This window comes from Odocoileus virginianus, unplaced genomic scaffold, assembly GCF_023699985.2.
Source record: "Odocoileus virginianus isolate 20LAN1187 ecotype Illinois unplaced genomic scaffold, Ovbor_1.2 Unplaced_Contig_17, whole genome shotgun sequence".
Lineage (NCBI taxonomy): Eukaryota > Metazoa > Chordata > Mammalia > Artiodactyla > Cervidae > Odocoileus > Odocoileus virginianus.
The window spans coordinates 312,928-333,698 of NW_027224334.1; the positions used below are offsets into that span (position 1 = coordinate 312,928).

The following is a 20,771-nucleotide window of genomic DNA, read 5'->3' on the forward strand; positions in this document are numbered from 1 at the left end:
TACACAAAGATAAACTCAAAATGGATTAAAGACATAAATGTAAGACCAGAAACTATAAAACTCTTAGAGGAAAACATAGGCAGAACACTTGATGACATAAATCAAAGCAAGATCCTCTATGACCCACCTCCTAGAGTAATGGAAATAAAAACAAAAGTAAACAAGTAGGACCTGATTAAACTTAAAAGCTTTTGCACAGCAAAGAAAACTGTAAGCAAGGGGGAAAGAAAATCCCTGGAATGGGAGAAAATAACAGCAAATGAAACAACTGACAAAGAATTAATTTCCAAAATATACAAGCAGCTCATACAACTCAATACCAGAAAAACAAACAACCCAATCAAAAAGTGGGAAAAAGATCTAAACAGACATTTCTCCAAAGAAGACATACAGATGGCTAACAAACACATGAAAAGATGCTCAACATCGCTCAAATGTTTTTTATGTTAGAGAAATGCAAATCAAAACTACAATGAGATATCACCTCACACCAGTCAGAATGGCCATCATCAAAAAGTCTACAAACAATAAATGCTGGAGAGGGTGTGGAGAAAAGGGAACGCTCTTGCACTGTTGGTGGGAATGTAAACTGATACAGCCACTATGGAAGATGGTATGGAGATTCCTTAAAAAACTAGGAATAAAACCACCATATGACCCAGCAATCCCACTCCTAGGCATATACCCTGAGGAAACCAAAATTGAAAAAGACACATGTATCCCATTGTTCATTGCAGCACTATTTACAATAGCTAGAACATGGAAGCAACCTAGATGTCCATTGACAGATGAATGGATAAAGAAGTTGTGGTACATATACACAATGGAATATTACTCAGCCATAAAAAGGAACACATTTGAGTCAGTTCTAATGAGGTGGATGAACCTAGAACCTATTACACAGAGTGAAGTAAGTCAGAAAGAGAAAGATAAATATCGTATTCTAATGCATATACACAGAATCTAGAAAAATGGTACTGAAGAATTTGGAGAAAGAGACATAGAGAATAGATTTACGGACATGGGAAGAGGGGAGGAAAGGGTGAGATGTATGGAAAGAGTAACGTGGAAACTTACATTACCGTACGTAAAACAGCCAATAGGAATTTGCTGTATGGCTCAGGAAACAAACAGGGGCTCTGTATCAACCTAGAGGGGTGGGATGGGGAGGAGATGGGAGGAGGAGGTTCAAAAGGGAGGGGATGTATGTACACCTATGGCTGATTCATGTTGAGGTTTGACAGAAAACAACAAAATTCTGTAAAGCAATTATCCTTCAGTAAAAAAATAAATTAAAAAAAAAAAAAAGAAAAGAATTTCAGCACTTCAGGTCATTACTGTCCAGTAACAAGGTCTACCTCCTGGAAGGTCATTTTAAAACTCTTCATAACTCGGTCCACAGTAACAGGTAAAGCTTTTTAAGTATTTTCCCTCTTACCTGCTATTGCTTCAATACTTGGAATTGCAATAGTGCTGTAAGCACTGATTCGCTTACAAGACCATGTATAAACCAAGGAATCTTCTGTATTTTCCAGTCCAGAAACTGAATCAATAAAAAAAGACCCCCATTTTTTAGATGATGTATTTAGAGGCTTTGCCTTTGATCCCTGAAACAAGAAACAGAGTAGTGAAACTGATTAATTAGTGTTCAACCTCATTTTTCCCACCACTAAGTAAATCAAAATAGAACAACTCTGCAGAAATTTCAGTTGTTTAGCCAGACTATAGAAAAAGTAAAACAAAGCTTAGTAGTCCTTTAAGGGCTTCCCCAGTGGCTAAGCAGTGAAGAGTCCCGCTGCCAATGCGGGAGACACAGGTTCAATCCCTGGGTCAGGATGATCCCCTAAAGAAGGAAATGGTAACCCACTCCAGTACTCTTGCCTGGGAAATCCCATGGACAGAAGCCTGGTGGACTACAGTCCACGAGGTTGCAAAAGAGTCAGACACAACTGAACAACAACAAAGTAGTCCTCTGAAGTACTCTCTTCTGGCTTTGCCTGGGAACGCCTTTCTCAGCCTTTGGGATCTGGTTTGGATGCCACCTAGGATGTTTTCCTTGACTTTCCACACTTAGGTGAGATTAGGTCTCCTCCTCCATTTTCTCACACTCTTGAGTTTATTCCTAATACAATACTTTTCAAACCATCTTGCAATTATCATACTATTTACTTTTTGCCCTGGGCAGATTATGAACTATGTAAGGTTAAGAACTATCTCATGTATTAGTATATCGCTAGGGCCTAGTGCCTAGGACATAGTAGGCACAGAAAAAATGTAGACTAAATAAAAGACTCATTCAAGAAATACTTCTCAGTGTTTTATAGATGTAGTATAAAATTAAGAATTAAAAAAAAATCCCATCACACCCATAAAATTTGAATGATAAAATCTGTCATCCTTTCCGGATGAAAACTTTGTTTTAGAGCATCAGAGAGTTCCAACTATGCCTTTAGATTCATGATTCTTTGTGCTGGAACTCAATTTGTGAAGCAAGATGAAAACACATGTGTTTTCAGATGATGCTGTTTAGATGGAGTTTAGAAATCCCTTAGCAAGAATCTATTTGGATTTCATCAAAGATACTAAGAGCAGTATGGAATACAAATATCTATGCTGCTGTGTATACATTTAAGGTGTATTTAAATATAATTTCCCAAGGTGTAAAGAGAAGCTTATAGTGTAACTCTTCTTTATTTGGTTCACTGTCTTTGTCTAATGAGTCTAAGAAGAGATGACTCTTATCGCACAGACTATATGCAGATAATGGTTCTGCCAACATTGAGTGGTAATCTAGGCTGCATGTTATTCCTCTGAAAAGAGGAAAGCAGACTTGTCTACCCTTTCTGGGTCAACGTATTACGGATGCTGTTACTGTCTAAATGTGCATGTCCTTCCAAAATTTGTATGTCGAAATTCTAATCCCCAAGATGGTGTAATAATGAGGTGAGGCCTTGAAGAGGTACTTAGGTCATGAAGGTGAAGCCCTCATGCATGGGATTAGTGTTCTTATAAAAGAGATCCCAGGAAACCCATTATGTAATGTTGTGTTTGTAATGAATTAGCAAGGAAAGAGGTCTATGGGAGAAGATGGAGCTACTGTTTACATAATGCTGAAGGAAACATCCCCACTGTGTCTTCACTTTCTTTCCATTGTCTGTGCATTCTCAAATCATTGTGAAGAAACCGAATCTCCTTATTTCTCTTTAAGGGCAACTTCCTCCACAATCCCTCAAGTTAGAGGGTCCAACTCCTGGAAGGTTATTTTAAAACTCTTCTTAACTCAGTCCACAGAGCTATATAGCTCACAGAGTTTCCAGTGTCACAGTGAAGATTAAATGTTACTCAGTGGAGACCTCATAGAAACCTGACTCCTTTATTCTAAGATAGTAGTCTTTATTTCTTAGAACACTTTTAGGTTTACAGATAATAGGCAGATAATATGGAGACTTCTTAAATATATCGCCTCTGGTCCACCCCTAACACACTCTCTCCTGTTATTAACATTTTGTGTTAATTAGTGTGTTATATTTGTTACAACTGTGCTCCATTTATTCATCCCCTTCCCCTCTGAGCCGTGGGGCATTCACTGGTCTCTTCCCTGTCCCTATAGTTCTGTCTTTTCCAGAATGGCATACAGTGGCATACAGGATGCAGCCTTTAGACCAGCTTCTTTCACCTTAACGTGCACTTTAGGTTCCTCCATGTTTTCCCATGGCTTGATCATTTCTATTGTTATTTTTTGATTTGATCTTTGGTTTTTGACTTTTTAGATTCCTCCCTTGCAATGAATTTAGAAGAATGCATAGTGCATTTTATTTTCTGCTATTTCTTTTTTTGTTTGTTTTCTGCTTACTTTTGCTTTTATACACTACTTTCCCTTTCTAAATTGATGACATACTTTACTTTTCTTTCCCTCAAAGTTCATTGGGGGTGGCTCAGGAATAAGTTTAAGGGAGCTACCGATTCGGGAGTTAGACCCATGAAAAGAGAGCACAGGGCTTTCATGGCTAAGCCAAAGAGACAGCGTGTGCTCCAGTGGCTCAGGATCTGGCTGCCTCATCACCAGCCAAAGCACAGCCACGGTGCCACAGCCCAGGATGAAAGCACGGAGCCCAGGCAGACAGAGGGTCAACGACATCATCTCGGCATCATTTAAAAACTATCCACAAAATCAACTGCAGAGTTGCGAGGGCATGAAGATCACAGTTAAGTGCCAACAGACTTCATTGCTCATGGCTGAAACAAGCACCTTCTAAGATACGACAAACATAAAGGTCTTTCTTTCAAGGAAAAAACTAAAGGAGACTCTTACCTCATATTTGCCTTTTTTCTCTTCAGGTTCTGACTCCTCAGGCTTCCTGTCTTTGTCCCCTCGGAGCTCTTCGAGGATAAGGACTGTCTCCCAGTTACTATAATGACGGGCTGGGAAAATATCTGAATGCATGCTGTCACCAAAGTATACAACCTGTAAGTCAGACAGCAAATTCTGTCTGAGACACGAGGATCGTGAAGGGAGTGGTGTTCATTTTACAAAAGGCACAAGGAAATTCCTTAACAGCTATCAGAGCAAGTCATGTAAAAGCTACATAAACATCTTAAAGTTCCTTGGATAACTTCACAAGCGACCACTGACTTGTTCCATTTGATTCACAGGGTGTCAGGTTTAAGAAGTTACACAATTCATTTGCATGCAGAAGACCAGCAGAAGATAAGTGAACTTAATTCAAATTTCTGAAATGAAAATGAAAGAACCCAAATGTTTACAGTTAAATCTGCCCCTGGAATTGAAGAGCTGGTGACATACTGGAGACAGCCTGTTATACAGGATTAGATAAGCAAGAACACTCACAACAGAACCAATTTACCAAAGTTTATGGGCCCCACCCACACCTGCTGAAACAGAGTCTCTGAGAGTGGATGGGGCAGGACAGGTGGGCTCCAGGAAACTTCCTAGGTATTCTGAGGCAAAGCCCCACTGATCTAGTCCACACCTCTTAACTTACAGATGAGGAAAATAGGTTAAAGAGCATATGAGCTAGAACCTCCAAGTCAGGAACCCCCAGGGGGCTGGCTCACTGTGGGAGCCAGTGGATCAGGGCTCAGCAATGGACTGACCCATTCTTCTCATGGGGCTCGTGGCAATCATTTTTTAGAAGAAAGTGTCCTGCTATTAAAAATATACCAATGTCCAACATCAACAATATGACAGAATGTTAAAAGCTAATGTGTCTTTAGTCTGTAGTATAATCAGTTATTGCTGGTTTCACATATAAAAAAGGTCCTTGATGGGTAGTTAGCAGGATAACATTCCTCAGGTAACCCACACACTATTCTAGGTCTGTGTTCCTGCTTGGAATATTTGCTTTTCTTTGTGAGAGATAAAAATGTACATCAAAGGAAAGACTTATTTAAGCAGAAGAGGTGGGCAAGCAGGTTGGCAGATAGTTATGCAGAATGCATTTAGAGTTACGGCTTCAGTCAACAAAGGTTTCTCTCTCCATGTGGGCCACAAGGACTCTACCTCAATGAGAAAATACCTTGGGTTCAGGTTTGCCAGTCATTTTCTTCAGAAGTTCATAAAGGTGGACAGCATTCCCTTGGGAGTACCAGCCAGGTTTATCCAGAGAAGGCAGGGCCTCCCGCTCCTCATCCTTCTCTGAGAACACAGGTTAACAATCATATACATTCTCATCAAGTGACAGCACTCAGCTGGACAGACCACACTTTGCATGGCTGAAGGACATGCATAAGAAGGAACCACGTGGGGATGGCGGCTACCATTCAGTCATCACCTATACATCATGAGCACTTCGTTGACATAAAGACATTATTTTTTAAAAGAATTTTTTAAGAGCAGTTTTAAGTTCACACAAAACTGTGAGGAAGGTACAGAGATATCCCATATACCCTCTGCCCTCACAAAGGCACAGCCTCTCCCATTACTGGTGATAATAAAATAGTCCAACATATAATAATGTCAGACGAATTTCTACATAACCTCAGTCATTTTGAACAAGGAATTCTAAAATCACAATTACAGATAATTAAAGCCACATCACAGCTAAAGGTCAAAAGATATTCAGGCCTATTTGGCTGACATTTCGGCAGCCATTTTTAAATTCTTTTATACAATCAAATGAAAATCCTACTATGCTCTAAAGAGTAGGTCAAAAACTGAGAGGGTAACAGGCAGGAAGGCCAGGGGTCTCCAAAGAGAGGAAATAGGCTGCAAGTGTCAGACATTTTTCTCTCTCTTAAGCAGCAGGAGGAAACAAACCAGCGATTTTTTTTTCCTTCTCTATACAAATTTAAAAGGAGGTTTCTCTTAAAATGCTGTGTTGCCATGACACCTGGTTTCACCTGAAGCTAACTATTCTCAAACCTTGAGTTAACCAATACATTTTTTCTTATGGAAATGTTTGTCTTAAGCTATGTTAATGTACCCCAGACTCTGTCTTCAAGTTCCACCAAATGGCTCAGAACCTACTTGACAAACCAGTATGTTATACTCAGATATTGTTCCCCTAATCTATGTAAACAAAACTATTTGTATGGTAATCTGCCCTTCTACAAGATTCAAGTCAATCATTTTATGGCCTGGGATGAATTATCTGGTGCCATTCTGAGTTTTAAGACATTCCTTTCTTTCATTAACAGACTGCTAGTGACTATATAACATCCAGCTGAAGACTAGCAGGGGGTACTCTTTCTGCCCCCTTCTGATGCCTATGTCAGAAGCTTTCTCTATCTCCTTTATACTTTAATAAAACTTGATTACACAAAAGCTCTGAGCCGATCCAGCCTCGTCTCTGACCCCGGGATTGAATTCGTCTCCTCCAGAGGCCAAGAATCCCAGCGTCTTATTGTTCGGCAACAACCTTTCAAAACTAGCCATGTTTAGCCTAACATTAAGAGTCTAACAATGTATGGCAAAAACCACTACAATACTGTAAAGTAATTAGCCTCCAACGAATAAAAATAAATGAGAGAAAAAAAAAAAGAGTCTACGAAGACTCAGCATATTCCTGGAGAAACATGGTGAAAACCAATTATTTCTCATGTCTGTCTGTCTTTACTTAGTACAGAATGTCTTGCCAAGTAAATAATGTGGGTTTGATGGCAACTGGAAAATGATTAACTTACACAATTATTTTTGAGAGCAAACCTAACATTTGATATTTAGAGGCTCCCTGTGCAGGAAACATTGGGAAGGGAAGCTTTCTATTGCTTAATAAAAAAATATAAATCTATAGAAACATCACTTCTCAGATACTGGGACTCAGTTATTAACAAAAAAGAGAAAATTTCTTCTTTATACAAAAACCAAAACAAAAAACTCGCATTACACAAATATACCCCTTCCCTTTCCCGTTTTCAGCCCCCAGACTGGAAGCTGCTCGGTAGGGTCCTATCCATGCAGGGCAATGTGGAGGGCTTAGAACCTCCATAACTGGGAAGCTGTGGGACTGAGGAAACTATTAAGTCCAGCAGCAGACAGCCAAGGAGGCGTATGAAAGCATCAGAGCTGAAGAAGCATACACTCCAAGGAAACAACTCAAGGAAGTTTCAAGCACCGTCTTTATAAACCCAAATACGACACTTAAACATTTCTTCTCCTGGTCTATGGGAAGCAACACCTCCCTTTTAGGGTCTCCATGACAACGGCTGACATCAGTCCCTTGCAGCTGCCTCCCTGTGGGGGCCCCCATTTATTCTGTGTCACCAGGCAGTCACTGCCACCCTTACCGGTGACCCGGTCTGTAATCCCATCCCAGGCATTCACCGATTTACTTATGTGTTTGCGTCTGTATCCTCATGAGGGGAAAGGACACTTATCAGCTCTTTAATTCCCTTCGTTGCATCTAACATGAAATTCTGCACATGGCTGTCAGCCAACAGGTTATTTATTAAGTCAATGAATAAATCTTAAAACAGGAGAGGAAAGACACAAACTGTTAACTCACCAAGTGTACGGAAAGGCCTCTGACTTGGTAAATGAGAGAAGAAACCAGGCTTCAATGCATTTGTAATCACAATGTCAAAAAGATCTTCAAAATCATTCCTAAAAAGCAATGATATTTTTCATAAGTTTATTTTAAGGAACTAGAAAAGGTCCATAAAAAACAGAACTTAATCTTTGCCTATTTGACCACAGCATCATTTCTTATTTTTTTGATTAAGAAAAAAATAAGAAAGGAAATAGAAGGTGGTCGAGCACTAATTATCCAGACACCACCCTGAAGTATACACGTAAGGGGAAAAAAAGCACATTAATTCACTAACTCTATGTGTTAAGCTGACTTTCTCATTATGGCAACAGTTATAAATTCAACAGTTCTAACGTCTAAGTAGTCACACACTGTTTTCAAGTTTAGGGCCTGAACTTTGTTTGAATTTATTAGCACCAAGAGTTATTAATAATTTTGTGTATCTCATGGGTCTTACAGAAAGCCAGCATTGTATTGAGTCAGGAGACATCTTTCTGAGTGTTAAAAAATCAGGGTAGTCTTATAATATGGTTATTTTTAGATAATAATAAATATGTTTTTTTTAGTGTGTATTTAATACTATACTAAGGATTATTTGAGACAGCAAGGGGAAGATAATTCTTGTTGCTGACAGACTCACTATTACATTGGGAAGATAATATTTACCCAACACTTTAGAATCTTACTATAGAGGAATTCAGATATGAAGAAAAATTCTGGTAATGTACACTAATGAAAAAAAATATTCCCGAGTATTTACTCTGAAGCATGGTCCCGGTACCAGGACACAAATGTCGCTTATAATAAAAGGCATTTACTTCCCAAGGCACCTGGGACTGCAGCCTTAATTCACTTCAAGGATCCCATCCCTTAATAACAAAGTAGAAAACCACCAACAGACTGTAACTGTACCACAGGTCATTCTGAACCCACACGTGCTGAAAAACATGGGAATGAGGAAACCAAACCAGTCAGCAAGGGGTCAGTTTGGAGGCTAAATTTTGCTTCATACTTACAGCAGTTCAGTACAGTGTCTGATAAAATTTGAGGAAACATCAGGGCAAATCTAATAGCTGATTTTAGAATCTAGGTATGACCATGTATATTCCCCATAAGGATGCCATAAATAAGTATTAATGCTTACTAAAATTTATCAACTACTTTGCCTAATACTTTAACCTGTATTATGCTATTTAAATTTCCCCAACACCTATGAGGTATTGCTGTTGTTCAGTAGCTAAGCCATGTCTGACTCTCTGTGACCCCATGGACTACAGCATGCCAGGCTTCCTTGTCCTTCACTATCTCCTGGAGTTTGCTCACTGTCCCACATTTTAAGATGATGAAATGAAGGTTTAGAGAGGCTACAGAACCTACCCTAGGTCACAGAGTAAGTTGAGAGGCAGGGCTTGAGCCCACATCTGCTTTGAGTCTACATATTTATGCTGTCTCGATGTTCATGGATGTCAACCCCACACCTGGATGGGTCAGTGGTGAAGTGCCTGGCTCCAGGGGAAAACGGCTGCAGTGGGGCTGTATTCCAGGTGATGTCAGGGAGCATAATCTATAACTCAGTGTTCCTCAAGAATCACCCAGAGCTGAGACGCCAGAGACACGGAGGACTGCTTGAAGGATTTGTGGTCTGTCCACAATATTTTTCAGAAAATCTAAAGTCCATCAGCTATGAGCATACTGGGCCTGGCAATACTGCTTTGCTAAAATGTACTTGGGGTATCTTGCTGTCAGCAGATGTTGAGGGCTGTTACGAGAAACAACCATGTGTCACTCAGTATTATTTAATATAATGACATGGTCATGGTTGAACACTTTTAAAAGAGCACTGGTCTAATCTGTTATCAGACCACTCACCACTTACCCAAGGATATATTCACAGAGGAGTCTACAGTAATCACTGTGAGAACTGGTAATTAACATAAGGATTTTGCCAGCATTCTTTAGCTGTCGAAGCCACTTTTTTACTGATTCTGGACAAGTGTGTAAATATTTGCCTGGATCTCTTTTTATTTCTGGAAAATATATTCCACAGTTTTCTGAAAAATAAAAATATCACAGAGATTAAAAAAATTTTTTGATTCAATGTATTCTCAAATAAGTTCTTAAGGATAAAAACTGTTCAAACAATCTAGCAACAATGCCACTACTAACTGCTTCTTAAGAATACTTATTGTTCTTTACTTAAAAACATGATGACTGAAAATGTCAGTTGAAAACATTTTCTGGTTGTTTGACAAGTGTTAAAACAGATAACATAATAAACAAAATATATCAGCACTTTCAAATCAGAGAAAAACTTACTGTATTTGAAATGTCAATAAATATTCTTTCAATCAATAAACAAATACTTGCTGAATTCAGATAACAAACAAATACATTTTCAGATAATGCAGCAGGAACACATCTTTGGCATGAAGCAGTGGAGAAAGGAGCCGGGTTCTGTTTCAGATGGAATCGAGACTAGATGTCCTGGGTCTGTTACAGCCCTTGGGAGGCGCTGTGATATTAAATGGAAAAACAAGCCAGAAAAGGCAGGAAGGCAGCGCGATCGACAGGCAAAGTTGAAGAACCTGAGTCACGGAGCTGGCCCAGCTCTGTTCCTTTGGGTCTATAGAGTCCCGGGGGTGGCCCGAGGCTGCTGGTGCGAACGTTTCCAGAAGTCCTGGTCAGATGCACCCAGTGTTTGATATGGAGCCCTAGAAGTTATGTGTGCTTAGGCAGACAATTGCAGATTTGGCTGAAGTGCGATTAGATTCATGCAGCACTTTAGAGATACGGCTTTTGGGGCATGATAGCACTGGTAAGCACATAAAGAGAACCTGAGTTCTTACTTACCTTAACTGCTAGAGAAAAGACACGTGCATAAACAAAACAAGAAGTGAAAGAGCTTGTGCTGAATGATAAAATTCTGCAACAGATATAGTCTATGTATCTGTAATTCTGTTCAGTGTCATGCATTTAAAATAAGGGAAATGAAAAGTTTTACTTCAAGAATGTTAAGACAAGAAAGAACAGTCTCTAAGGGGGTGGGGGGGGGGAGACAACAAAAACAAATGGCACCAAATACTGTAATCTGACTGCCCAAATCCACTCTCCCTCTTCTTTGCTGGAGGGCATTCTAATTGTGTTTCATCCTTCTGCGGGGCTGCTCAGAGATGGTGGGTCTCTACCAGTCCAACCCAACAGGGTAATTCCTTCCCATGTCAAGTAAAACAACCCAATTTAGCAACAGCTTAACCATTAAGGATATCTACTATTTGCAACCTACAACATCTTTCTTCAGAAAGTAACACAATGTAAGAGTTATTCATAATCAGACCAAAGTATTACTTAACAAAAGAATGTTGTAAAATGAGAAAAACAGACATCAGAGCGCCAGAATAACAAAAACAAACTTCATGCCCTCATATTCTGCCTTACAGAGAACATGTGTTTTTGGATCTCTTAATATCCCAGAAGCTATGTAATGGCCCTTGAAAAAATTAAAATATATCTTCTGTTTTTCAGGAATGAGAAGGTACTAGTAAGAAAGGAATAATATATTTAAATAGCTAAAAACATAATAGTTTGATGAGTAATGATCAAAGCAATAGCAGCAGCTATGTTTCTCCCAGAATTTATCTGAGGCAGTCATATATAAGATTACTTCACCCAGAAAAACAAAGGCTTTTGTAGTAATATTATGGGCTGGATAACAAAAGATTTGTAGTATATAATGCTGAAGATACTTAAGCATCTGTATTCAGAAACAACTGCTAAGAAAAGGCTTTTTTTTCTTAGCTTAACGTGTGCTCACCACACTTAAGTGTGGTCAAAATGCCACCTAGTGGTCAAAATGTAAATTACTGTTAAAAATCTGTTACATTTCCAAATGAATTTAAAAAAATAAAACATATACATTTAAACAGAGCATTTTGAAATTCCTGCCTAGATTAATATTAGTTTTCCTTAGTAAGCCTAATCTAAAAGAGTGCAAACATAATAGTTTAGCTGGAGAAAACTGCTCCCCGAGGAAATAATGGAGACGTTCTTGCTTTGTTCACAAGCCAGAAAGAAATGAACAAACTAAAAAAGACAAATCCTGTACAAATGGATATTTTATGGTAGACTATGGGTTGCTCTTCATCTAAAAGGTCACTAACCGTGGTTGGGGCAAATATTTTTCATCCTTGTAACCTCAAATCATTAAGGGAATAGGAGGTATGTTAATATAAATACACACTGATCTTTTAAAGTTTATTTTTACTGATGTGACTAACACATAACACTGTGTTAAGTTTAACGTGTACAATGTGTTGATCTGACATTTATACACTGCAGGAGATTATTACTGTATTTAGCTAATATCTCTATCATGTTGCACAATCATTTCTTTTTATTTTTTCACGGTGAGAACAATTAAGGTCTAGTCTCTGAGCAATTTTGAAGCTTATAATTTAGTACTGTTGTCCATAATACATACCCATTATTTTTACTGAAATAGTCAAGCTATTAAACCAGAGGAATTTATGTTAAACATATTATGCTGGAATAATAACTGCCTATTAAATTATTTCCCTAAAGGCAGGGAGTCTGACTTTCAGTTTGACATTAAGCAATCATTCAATAAATGAATACTTAAATAAGTGGAGAGGCAGACACATGAACATTTATGTTTACTTAAAGTCAAAGTAATAAATGATTTGTAACATATAACCTATGACAAAAATTCTATTATTCATGTCCTATTAATGTCATCCTATCTAAAGTACCTTCCTTTCTATACCCCTATTGATAAAAATAATCATGTTTATTTTACTTTTATAGTGAGAGATTTACACTGACTAGACAAGACAGGGAATCGAGACTGAGACCTAAGGTGGAAAGAAAGGAACGGTCTTGTTTGTTCTTCACTCACAAAGCAGCCTGTGTTTTCACTTAACCTCAAAAGAATTCTATTCCACTGCCATTTTACGTAACTCATTTTCCTGGCCTTTCCACTCCTCTTCTATCCTTAGATGCTGATATTTTCTGTATCCAGAGGGAATTAAAAGTAAAAATTTTAGAAAGCTAGTTCTGAAGAATAAAGGTTTCACTCTCCTATATTAAAAATTCGGTATTAACGCAGTCATGGGAATAACAGCAAAGTGTTTCGACAGCCCTTCGGGCAGAGAAAATGACCTGCATGTAACCACGGCAATTCAGGACTGAGGGGCCTCTCGTGGTAAAAAAAAAATAAGTACAACCTGAATATTAAAAATGCTTTTTAGTTTAATAGACAATTGTGCCACATCACGATTTCTATCATCATGGAATAAGTAAGCATTTTCCTTGTTAACTATATTGCCAGTGTTGGTGTGACGTGTGGTTCGTGTTCTCAAAGCTGCCGTGCGGGAGGATCAGAGATTCTGGAATGCCATCAGCTCCACCATCAGCCTCCAATTAAGGTCTGTTATCATTTCCATTGCAGAACATAATTTGGGAGCGACTGAAATATTTACAACCTTTGTAGGTTATAGAAGAGCAGGCCAGTGAACAGCTAAAATGTTCAGCCGTGAACTGTTTAAATATATTTGCAGTAAAGGATGATTCCATTTTCTGAAATACACATATACTATATAAATTTCTTTTGGCCAAGAGATACTGAAATAGTTTTTGAAGGATGAATGAGATAAACAATAGATTAAAAAATGTTCTAATTTTTTTTTGTTTATAGAAGGCAAAAGATGAAACTAAAATTTAATATTAAAACAGATTTTCTGTTTATGGTCCCTATATGGGCCCTAAATGGTTTGCTTTTAATATTTGTAAATAAAGACATCTAGAATATCTAGATTGAGTATCTATGTACTAAACATAATGCTTGGAAAAGGACAACAGGAATTGAGAAATGAAGGGTAAATTATTGAAAAACATAATCTAAAATTTACACGAACAGTGTTTGACTTCTACCTCTGTATCTGTGTCTTACCCCACAGATTCTGATTTAATTGGTCTGGAGTGGTGACACTGATTTTTTTTTTAAAGCTCCCCAAGTAATTTCAATGTACAAGGAGAATTAAGAATTATGGCTCTAAACAGAAGAACTAGAACTTTTGCTATTATTATCTGTATATTCTGCCTGCCTCATTGGAATCACTGGCTCTCAGACAGCAGGGACTTCTTAATTTTATAATATCTTGTGACTTAACATTAGCTATGTAACCTCATTGCTTACGTGTCTAAAACTTTGTGTTTTAAATTTAACTTATCTGGTGATCAGTGTCTGTTAAAGAAAAATAACATGTGCAGAAGAAGCAGAAGTCAAATGCTTCAAATCCATATTCAGTGCTATAACTGTTGAATAATACACTTTTCCTCACAATACCTACAGAAGTTTTTTGTAGTGACCGAGCTGATGTTGGGCTTCCCTGATAGCTCAGTTGGTGAAGAATCTGCCTGCAATGCAGGAGACCCTGGTTTGATTCCTGGGTCAGGAAGATCCCCTAGAGAAAGGATAGGCTACCCACTCCAGTATTCTTGGGCTTCCATATTCTTTTTTTTTTGGCTTCCAGTATTCTTGAACTAATGTTATCTATGCTATTATCTGGGAACCGAGATTTTATATTGAGATAGGAAAAAAAAACAAACCCAAATAAATGTCTTACACATTGAGGTATAAGCATTACCTGCCTTTGTAGAATGCACTGTCCTCTCTCTGATGCTTTAGAAATGTTTGCCGCTTGTCTGAGGAGTATTTCCCAACACCCTCACCCAGTCATACCACCTCTGGACGTCATTCATCACAATGCATGATAATAAACACTTGTAATAAGTGTGTTTATGTATTTTTCTTTCTCCTGAGACTGAGATCTTTTAGGAAAATAACTGTCTTTACCTTGGTATTTACATTCTTGACATCAGGGAAACAGTAGAGGACGAATAATTGTTGAACTAAGTCTGTGTTGGGTGAGAGCTATCAAGTAAGATTTCTCAGGTGATCAGAAAAACCTGAGGCTGGCAAACCTCAGCCCGCAAGCTAAGAAAGGTATTTACTTAATATGGTTATAGAAGGATCTACATAAAGCCTATAATCTTTACATGATCTGGTCCTTTGAAAAAGTCAGTTGATTCCTGATACAGTATTTCATAATTTTAAGACAGTAACAATAAACAATAGTTATAACTTAGTTTTAGAAAATGCCAGCAAGACTAATGAAGTTGTTCATTTGAGAGATCCTGTTTAAAGGTATCATAGTATCTCAGCAGAGTGATTAGATCATGTGTGATAAAATTGCTTTCTGAAAGATAATATAAATACTTTTATGTATTTTTTTCACCATGACATACTTGCTAAGTGCTGATTTGCTCAATCACGTCTGACTCTTTGAGACACTATAGACTGTAGCCCACCAGGCTCCTCTGTCCATGGGATCCCTGGCAAGGATACTGGAATGGGTTGCCATTTCCTTCTCCAGGGGATCTTCCTGACCCAGGAATCAAACCTGCGTCTTCTGTGTCTCCTGCATTGGCAGGCAGATTCTTTACTGCTGAGCCGCCAGGGAATCCCTACTTGCCCCTCAGTTATTTTCTGGCCTGGTTCTTCTAACAGTCTCTTCTACTGAACCAGAGAAGGTTCTCGTCACTTTTCCATCTTGTTAACACAAACCTAAATCTGCCTTTGCCGTTGCCTGTATGATTCTGATACACCTTATTTTTTAGTCTCTGAATAAAATATGTGCAGGTTCATTTGCTCTGCTTATTAATGGAGCAGTTATAGCAAGGGCCGCAGCAAGACACTTGTAGTCCAGGCCAGAAGCTCACAGCTGGTAGTATTTTCCCCTGTTAAGGTCAGAGGACGTAGAAAGATCCAAGAAAGGCACACGAACACAAGATGACATCATCAGAAGGAACTAAAGAGTGTGTCGCTTGGGATGAATGAAGACAGGTTAGCTTCACAGGAAACAGGAATGTTCTCCTTGGTACAGCAAATCAGCGATGCCCCAGGCAAAACCTGGGACAAGGTTTAGGGGCCAGCTTCAAGGAGATGCACTGTAAACTTTGTCTCAAAATAGGTTTTTAAATGTATTTGCCAGGCATGAAACCATCTAGCATGGTTTTTGTCTTCACCAGAGGACGTGGACCCACATACTATTCTGACTCGAAACCTCCCAGCTCCTCCAGAAGAAAGAAGATGGAAAAAATCAGGAGAACTAAAACAGGATAGCTTGGGGCAAAGCAGGCTCAGAGAAGTGCCAATGCTTAATCCTTTAAAAGAAACTTACAGCTGGCTTCTCTAGCTCTGAAGCACACAGAGATCAGAAACAGTCACAGGAATAAAGCAGTCATGTGCTAGACATTAGGGTTCACTTACAGTAAATGTTTGGAGGGAATCTTCCTCCTACCAAGGACTCCAATGCTTAGTTACTTAACAAGTCTTTAAAAAAGAAAAAAAAAAAAAAAAAAAGAAACACCAAAACCCAAAAAACTGTGTTTCTTCCCACCCGGTTTTCTTCTGGAATAGGTGGCTTAGCAGAATGCCGAGACAGCATTTTAGAAGGTACACACAATGCTCAATTTCGCTCCCCAAAGAACATAAATAACTAAAAAACCATTATGGGAACCCAGTCTTCATTCTAGAATAATCCATTTTGAACAGAGAGTGGAGAAAGCCTGGGGCACAGCTGACCCAGCCTCAGCCACTAACATACAGCCTGTAGCCTCTGTATGGAGGGGGCAGGACCTCAGGTAGAAACTGAGTAGAAAGGGGTTGGAGGGGTTCCCAGCTGAATCATGCTGGGTTCCACTGGCTTCCAGAGAATATTCTACTCTAAGGAGGGCTTTTAATCTTCTCAGTCTCTCTTCTTCCTTCTTTGGCCTACCTCCTTCCAATTTGACTAATACAAATAAGTTTACATATCTGGGGTATTTTTATGAACTAACAAACATATAGTCATATTAAGATGACAACCATATATATTTTTAAAATATTTAAATATGAAAGACTTCTATAGCTAAAAATCAAAAAACAGCTCAGCCGGGTTAACATGAAAAAATCTTAGAAACAATGTTAATTCAATTTTATACATACATACATACATACATATATATAAAATTAAGATTTTGAAAGAAAGATATTTTTCTGCTTTCTCCATCACACTATCAATCTTAAACCATTACTCAAAACCAATTTCTTTTCTGCTTTTCTAAATTCCATTCTGTTTTCAGGATTCAACATAATTTCCACTTTTTCTACTTTTCTCCATTTCAATCTGCCAACTATGATATTCTAGTTTTCATATTCCAACTCTTATTTATATATTTTTCTATATAGTTTATTGTGTAAGAATTTTATCTTCTATTTAATCTCTATAAATCAAGTTTCTTTGTGTCATTATAGTGATTAGCATTACAACAATTAGATTCTGAGCACAGAACATATTCAATAAAGGTAATGTAATTAAACTTTCTCTTAAGGATGTTAAACATACTTGCTTGAAATCTTGGTGAGTATAAAGTATTATGTAGTTCAATGAAATAAACAATTTCTTTGTAGTCAAAGGGAACTTTATTTCTGCTCAATCTAAATGAGGCCTACTTATAAATTTTAGGGCTTTCCAGGTGGTGCTAGTGGTAAATGCAAAAGACTTAAGAAACACGGTTCAATCCCTGGGTGGGGAAGATCCCTGGAGGAGGGCACGGCAACCCACTCCAGTAGTGTGTGTGTTAGTTGCTCAGTCATGTCCAACTCTTTGCGACCCCATGGACTATAGCCTGCTAGGCTCCTCTGTCCATGGGATTCTCCAGGCAAGAATACTGGAGTGGGTTGCCATTCCCTTCTCCAGGGAATCTTCCTGACCCAGGGATTGAACCTGGGTCTCCTGCATTGCAGGCAGATTCTTTATCATCTGAGCCACCAGGGAAACCCAAGTTCCCAGAAAACCCAAGTAAAACAACACTGCCCTAATCAAACTTTGTCACTATGAAAAAGTATATTCTGACTTCTCTTGACCTAAGAAAAAATCTGTTAAGAAAGCATATGATGTAAATGATCAGACTATTTCTTTCTAAAGGAAAGGTGCTGTCAACATAAATCCAGAGAAGCAGAAAGCCTAGAGTTTACTCAATAACCAAGAAAGAAACAAACATTCAAAATTCAATTTAAGTAAGGCAAATATTTTACTCACAGTATTTGGCAAAAGTTAGCAATAAACACCAAATGAGCTATGTGTACTAAATGAAGAAAAATGTGAATGAAAAGGAAATTGCACTAGACCTCACAGATGCCCAGTAACAATTCCATTTATCTGAAAACTATTAGACACAGAAAATGTTTTTCCGTCCAGATAAGAACTCCATTTACACTGCCAAAGGAGTTTAATCTAAATGTCTTGTGCCAGCAAATTAAATCATTATAGAGCAGAGGAGGGGAGGGCGAAAGGAATTTGTGATTTTTCAGATGAAGTCATTAAGTAATGGCTCTTGCTACTGATGGAGAGAGGCTACTCCATTCTTACTGAAAGGCCTTCGAAGGATAGAGCAGTTGTGTGCAGAGCATATCAACATATATAACAAGCACATTACAGGATGCAGGCCTGAGTGATCCTGGGTGGCCTGAATCTCAATCAGACAGTCCTGATTCAAGTCTCAGTTGTGCAATTTGCTTGGGTAAGTGTTCCGGTCATTCAGACACTTTGTTGGCTTATCTGTGAAATGATGATGATATCAGAACCCCCGGTAAGATTATGAGGTGGATGAAACACAATACTGTATGTGAAACACCTGCTCAGTGCTTGGCACACGGCAAACATTCTCTGTGAGCCACCCTGGCTTAAGTATAGGCTTAAATCAACTGTGAAATCCGCCCTCCTAGGGGCCACGTTGCATCAGGAGCCTGTCCCACAAGGGTTGAAAATGCAAGGTTTCATGATCAACATGGTACTTACTTTCAAAACACATTTGGAAAAAACTTCAAACGTTCTACTGACCTGGATGCAAGGCAGTGTCTCTTTTTGCCCCTTCCAGAGGAAAACACAGGACTGAATGCCCACTGCTCCATTATCCGACATTTCTCGTAGCTCTGGGCAGACAGCCTTGTGGACCACAAAACCCCATCTCCCCACTGTGGATACTGAACACAAGGCCTGGAGAGGCTGCTTGCCTGTCATCACACAATGCTGTTATTAAACCTTGCATTTCACTGTCCATTAATAAAGTAGAGAATCTTTTTGTATTGTTACTAGTCACCATCTTTCATTCCTTTTGCAGTTCTGTAATACACAAGGTTGGGAATGAAGCACTCACACACACACACAAAAAGTCTGTTGAACCAGTTAGGTGAATTGAGGGCTATTTATGTCAAATTACTTGATTACAAAAATTCACCAAACTCACCTGGAGAGTACTTGGTAAACTCAAGTATTATTAACTCCTCAAGTATTTCTGATTCCACCAAATGCCTACAGGCTCACATCAAAGCATTATTCTCTCTTATCCAACTGTTTCCCTGAAGGACCAAGGCCATTGTCTTCAAGGCGTTTTCTAGATGGGCCTATGGAAAGTTAGAAGTGTGTACATTTGATGATCACTCTGCATGTATGGGTGTGTTTGTGAATCTAAGCATATCCGTGGACTAAAACTATTGGCTGGTCCCTATGGGCTTTTTCCAAAAGTTAAATTATGATTGTGGTTGTTTGGTCGTTCAGTCTTGTCTGACTCTTTGTGACCCCATGGACTGCAGCATGCCAGGCTTCCCTGTCCTTCACCATCTCCTGGAGCTTGTTCAAACTCATGTCCATTGAGTTGGTGATGCCATCCAACCATCTCATCCTCTGTCATCCCCTTCTTCTCCTGCCTTTAATCCTTCCCAGCATCAGGGTCTTTTCCAATGAGTTAGCTCTTCATTATCAGGTGGCCAAAGTATTGGAGTTTCAGCTTCAGCATCAATCCTTCCAATGAATATTCAGGACTGATTTCCTTAGGATTGACTGGTTTGATCTCCTTGCAGTCCAAGGGACTCTCAAGAGTCTTCTCCAACACCACAGTTCAAAAGCATCAATTCTTCAATGCTCAGCCTTCTTTATGGTCCAATTCTCACATCCATACATGACTACTGGAAAAACCATAGCTTTGACTATATGGACCTTTGTCGGCAAAGTAATGTCTCTGCTTTTTAACATGCTGTCTCGATTTGTTACAGCTTTTCTTCCAAGAAGCAAGCATCTTTTATTTATGATTTAATTATGATTACCATTATAGAAATTAAGGGGTCCCATCACACTCTGACAATATCCTGTATTGGTGACGATATTGAGAATATAAAGCATCTAGAACTCTCCCACACTGTACAAGTATTTTGTAAAATTGTTTGGTAGATCCACCAAAACTGAATGCACACACACTCTTATCCAATAATGCGGCAATTCCATTTCGAGGGATAGATCTAACAGGAGCATGTAAACAGGTACACAAAACACATGTACATAATGTTCATGAAGCATTATTTGTATAGCCCCCAATTTAAATTTACCCAAATTTCTATCACTTGTGTAGAATAGATAAATTGTGGTAGAGTCATATAACTGTGTACTATGCAGTAACAAAAAGGAATGAATTACTGTTACATTATACAACAGGGATCAATTATAGAGACATATGTTCAGGAAAAGAAGCCAGACAGAAGAACACAAATATAGCTTAATTCTACTTCTATAAAGTTAAAAATCAAGCAAAATTTACCTATGGTGTGAGATATCCTTCCAGGCAAGGGATATTGGCTAGAAGGGAGAATGAGGAGGGCTTCTAGGGAAC

The 20,771-nt window shown here is 38.6% G+C and overlaps 1 protein-coding gene across 2 annotated transcripts in view; it reads right to left on the bottom strand.

Annotated features, from left to right (window-relative positions):
• Positions 1 to 20,771, bottom strand: part of NT5DC1 (5'-nucleotidase domain containing 1) — a 117,140-nt gene that overhangs the window by 8,134 nt on the left and 88,235 nt on the right. For both annotated transcript variants that reach the window (XM_020894391.2, XM_020894390.2), the window contains exons 7-11: positions 9,865 to 10,039; positions 7,965 to 8,062; positions 5,538 to 5,656; positions 4,313 to 4,465; positions 1,439 to 1,607 (exon numbers count right to left, since the gene is read on the bottom strand). In XM_020894391.2, the coding sequence (XP_020750050.1) occupies positions 1,439 to 1,607; positions 4,313 to 4,465; positions 5,538 to 5,656; positions 7,965 to 8,062; positions 9,865 to 10,039 (714 nt within the window). The remainder of the gene's footprint in view (positions 1 to 1,438; positions 1,608 to 4,312; positions 4,466 to 5,537; positions 5,657 to 7,964; positions 8,063 to 9,864; positions 10,040 to 20,771) is intronic.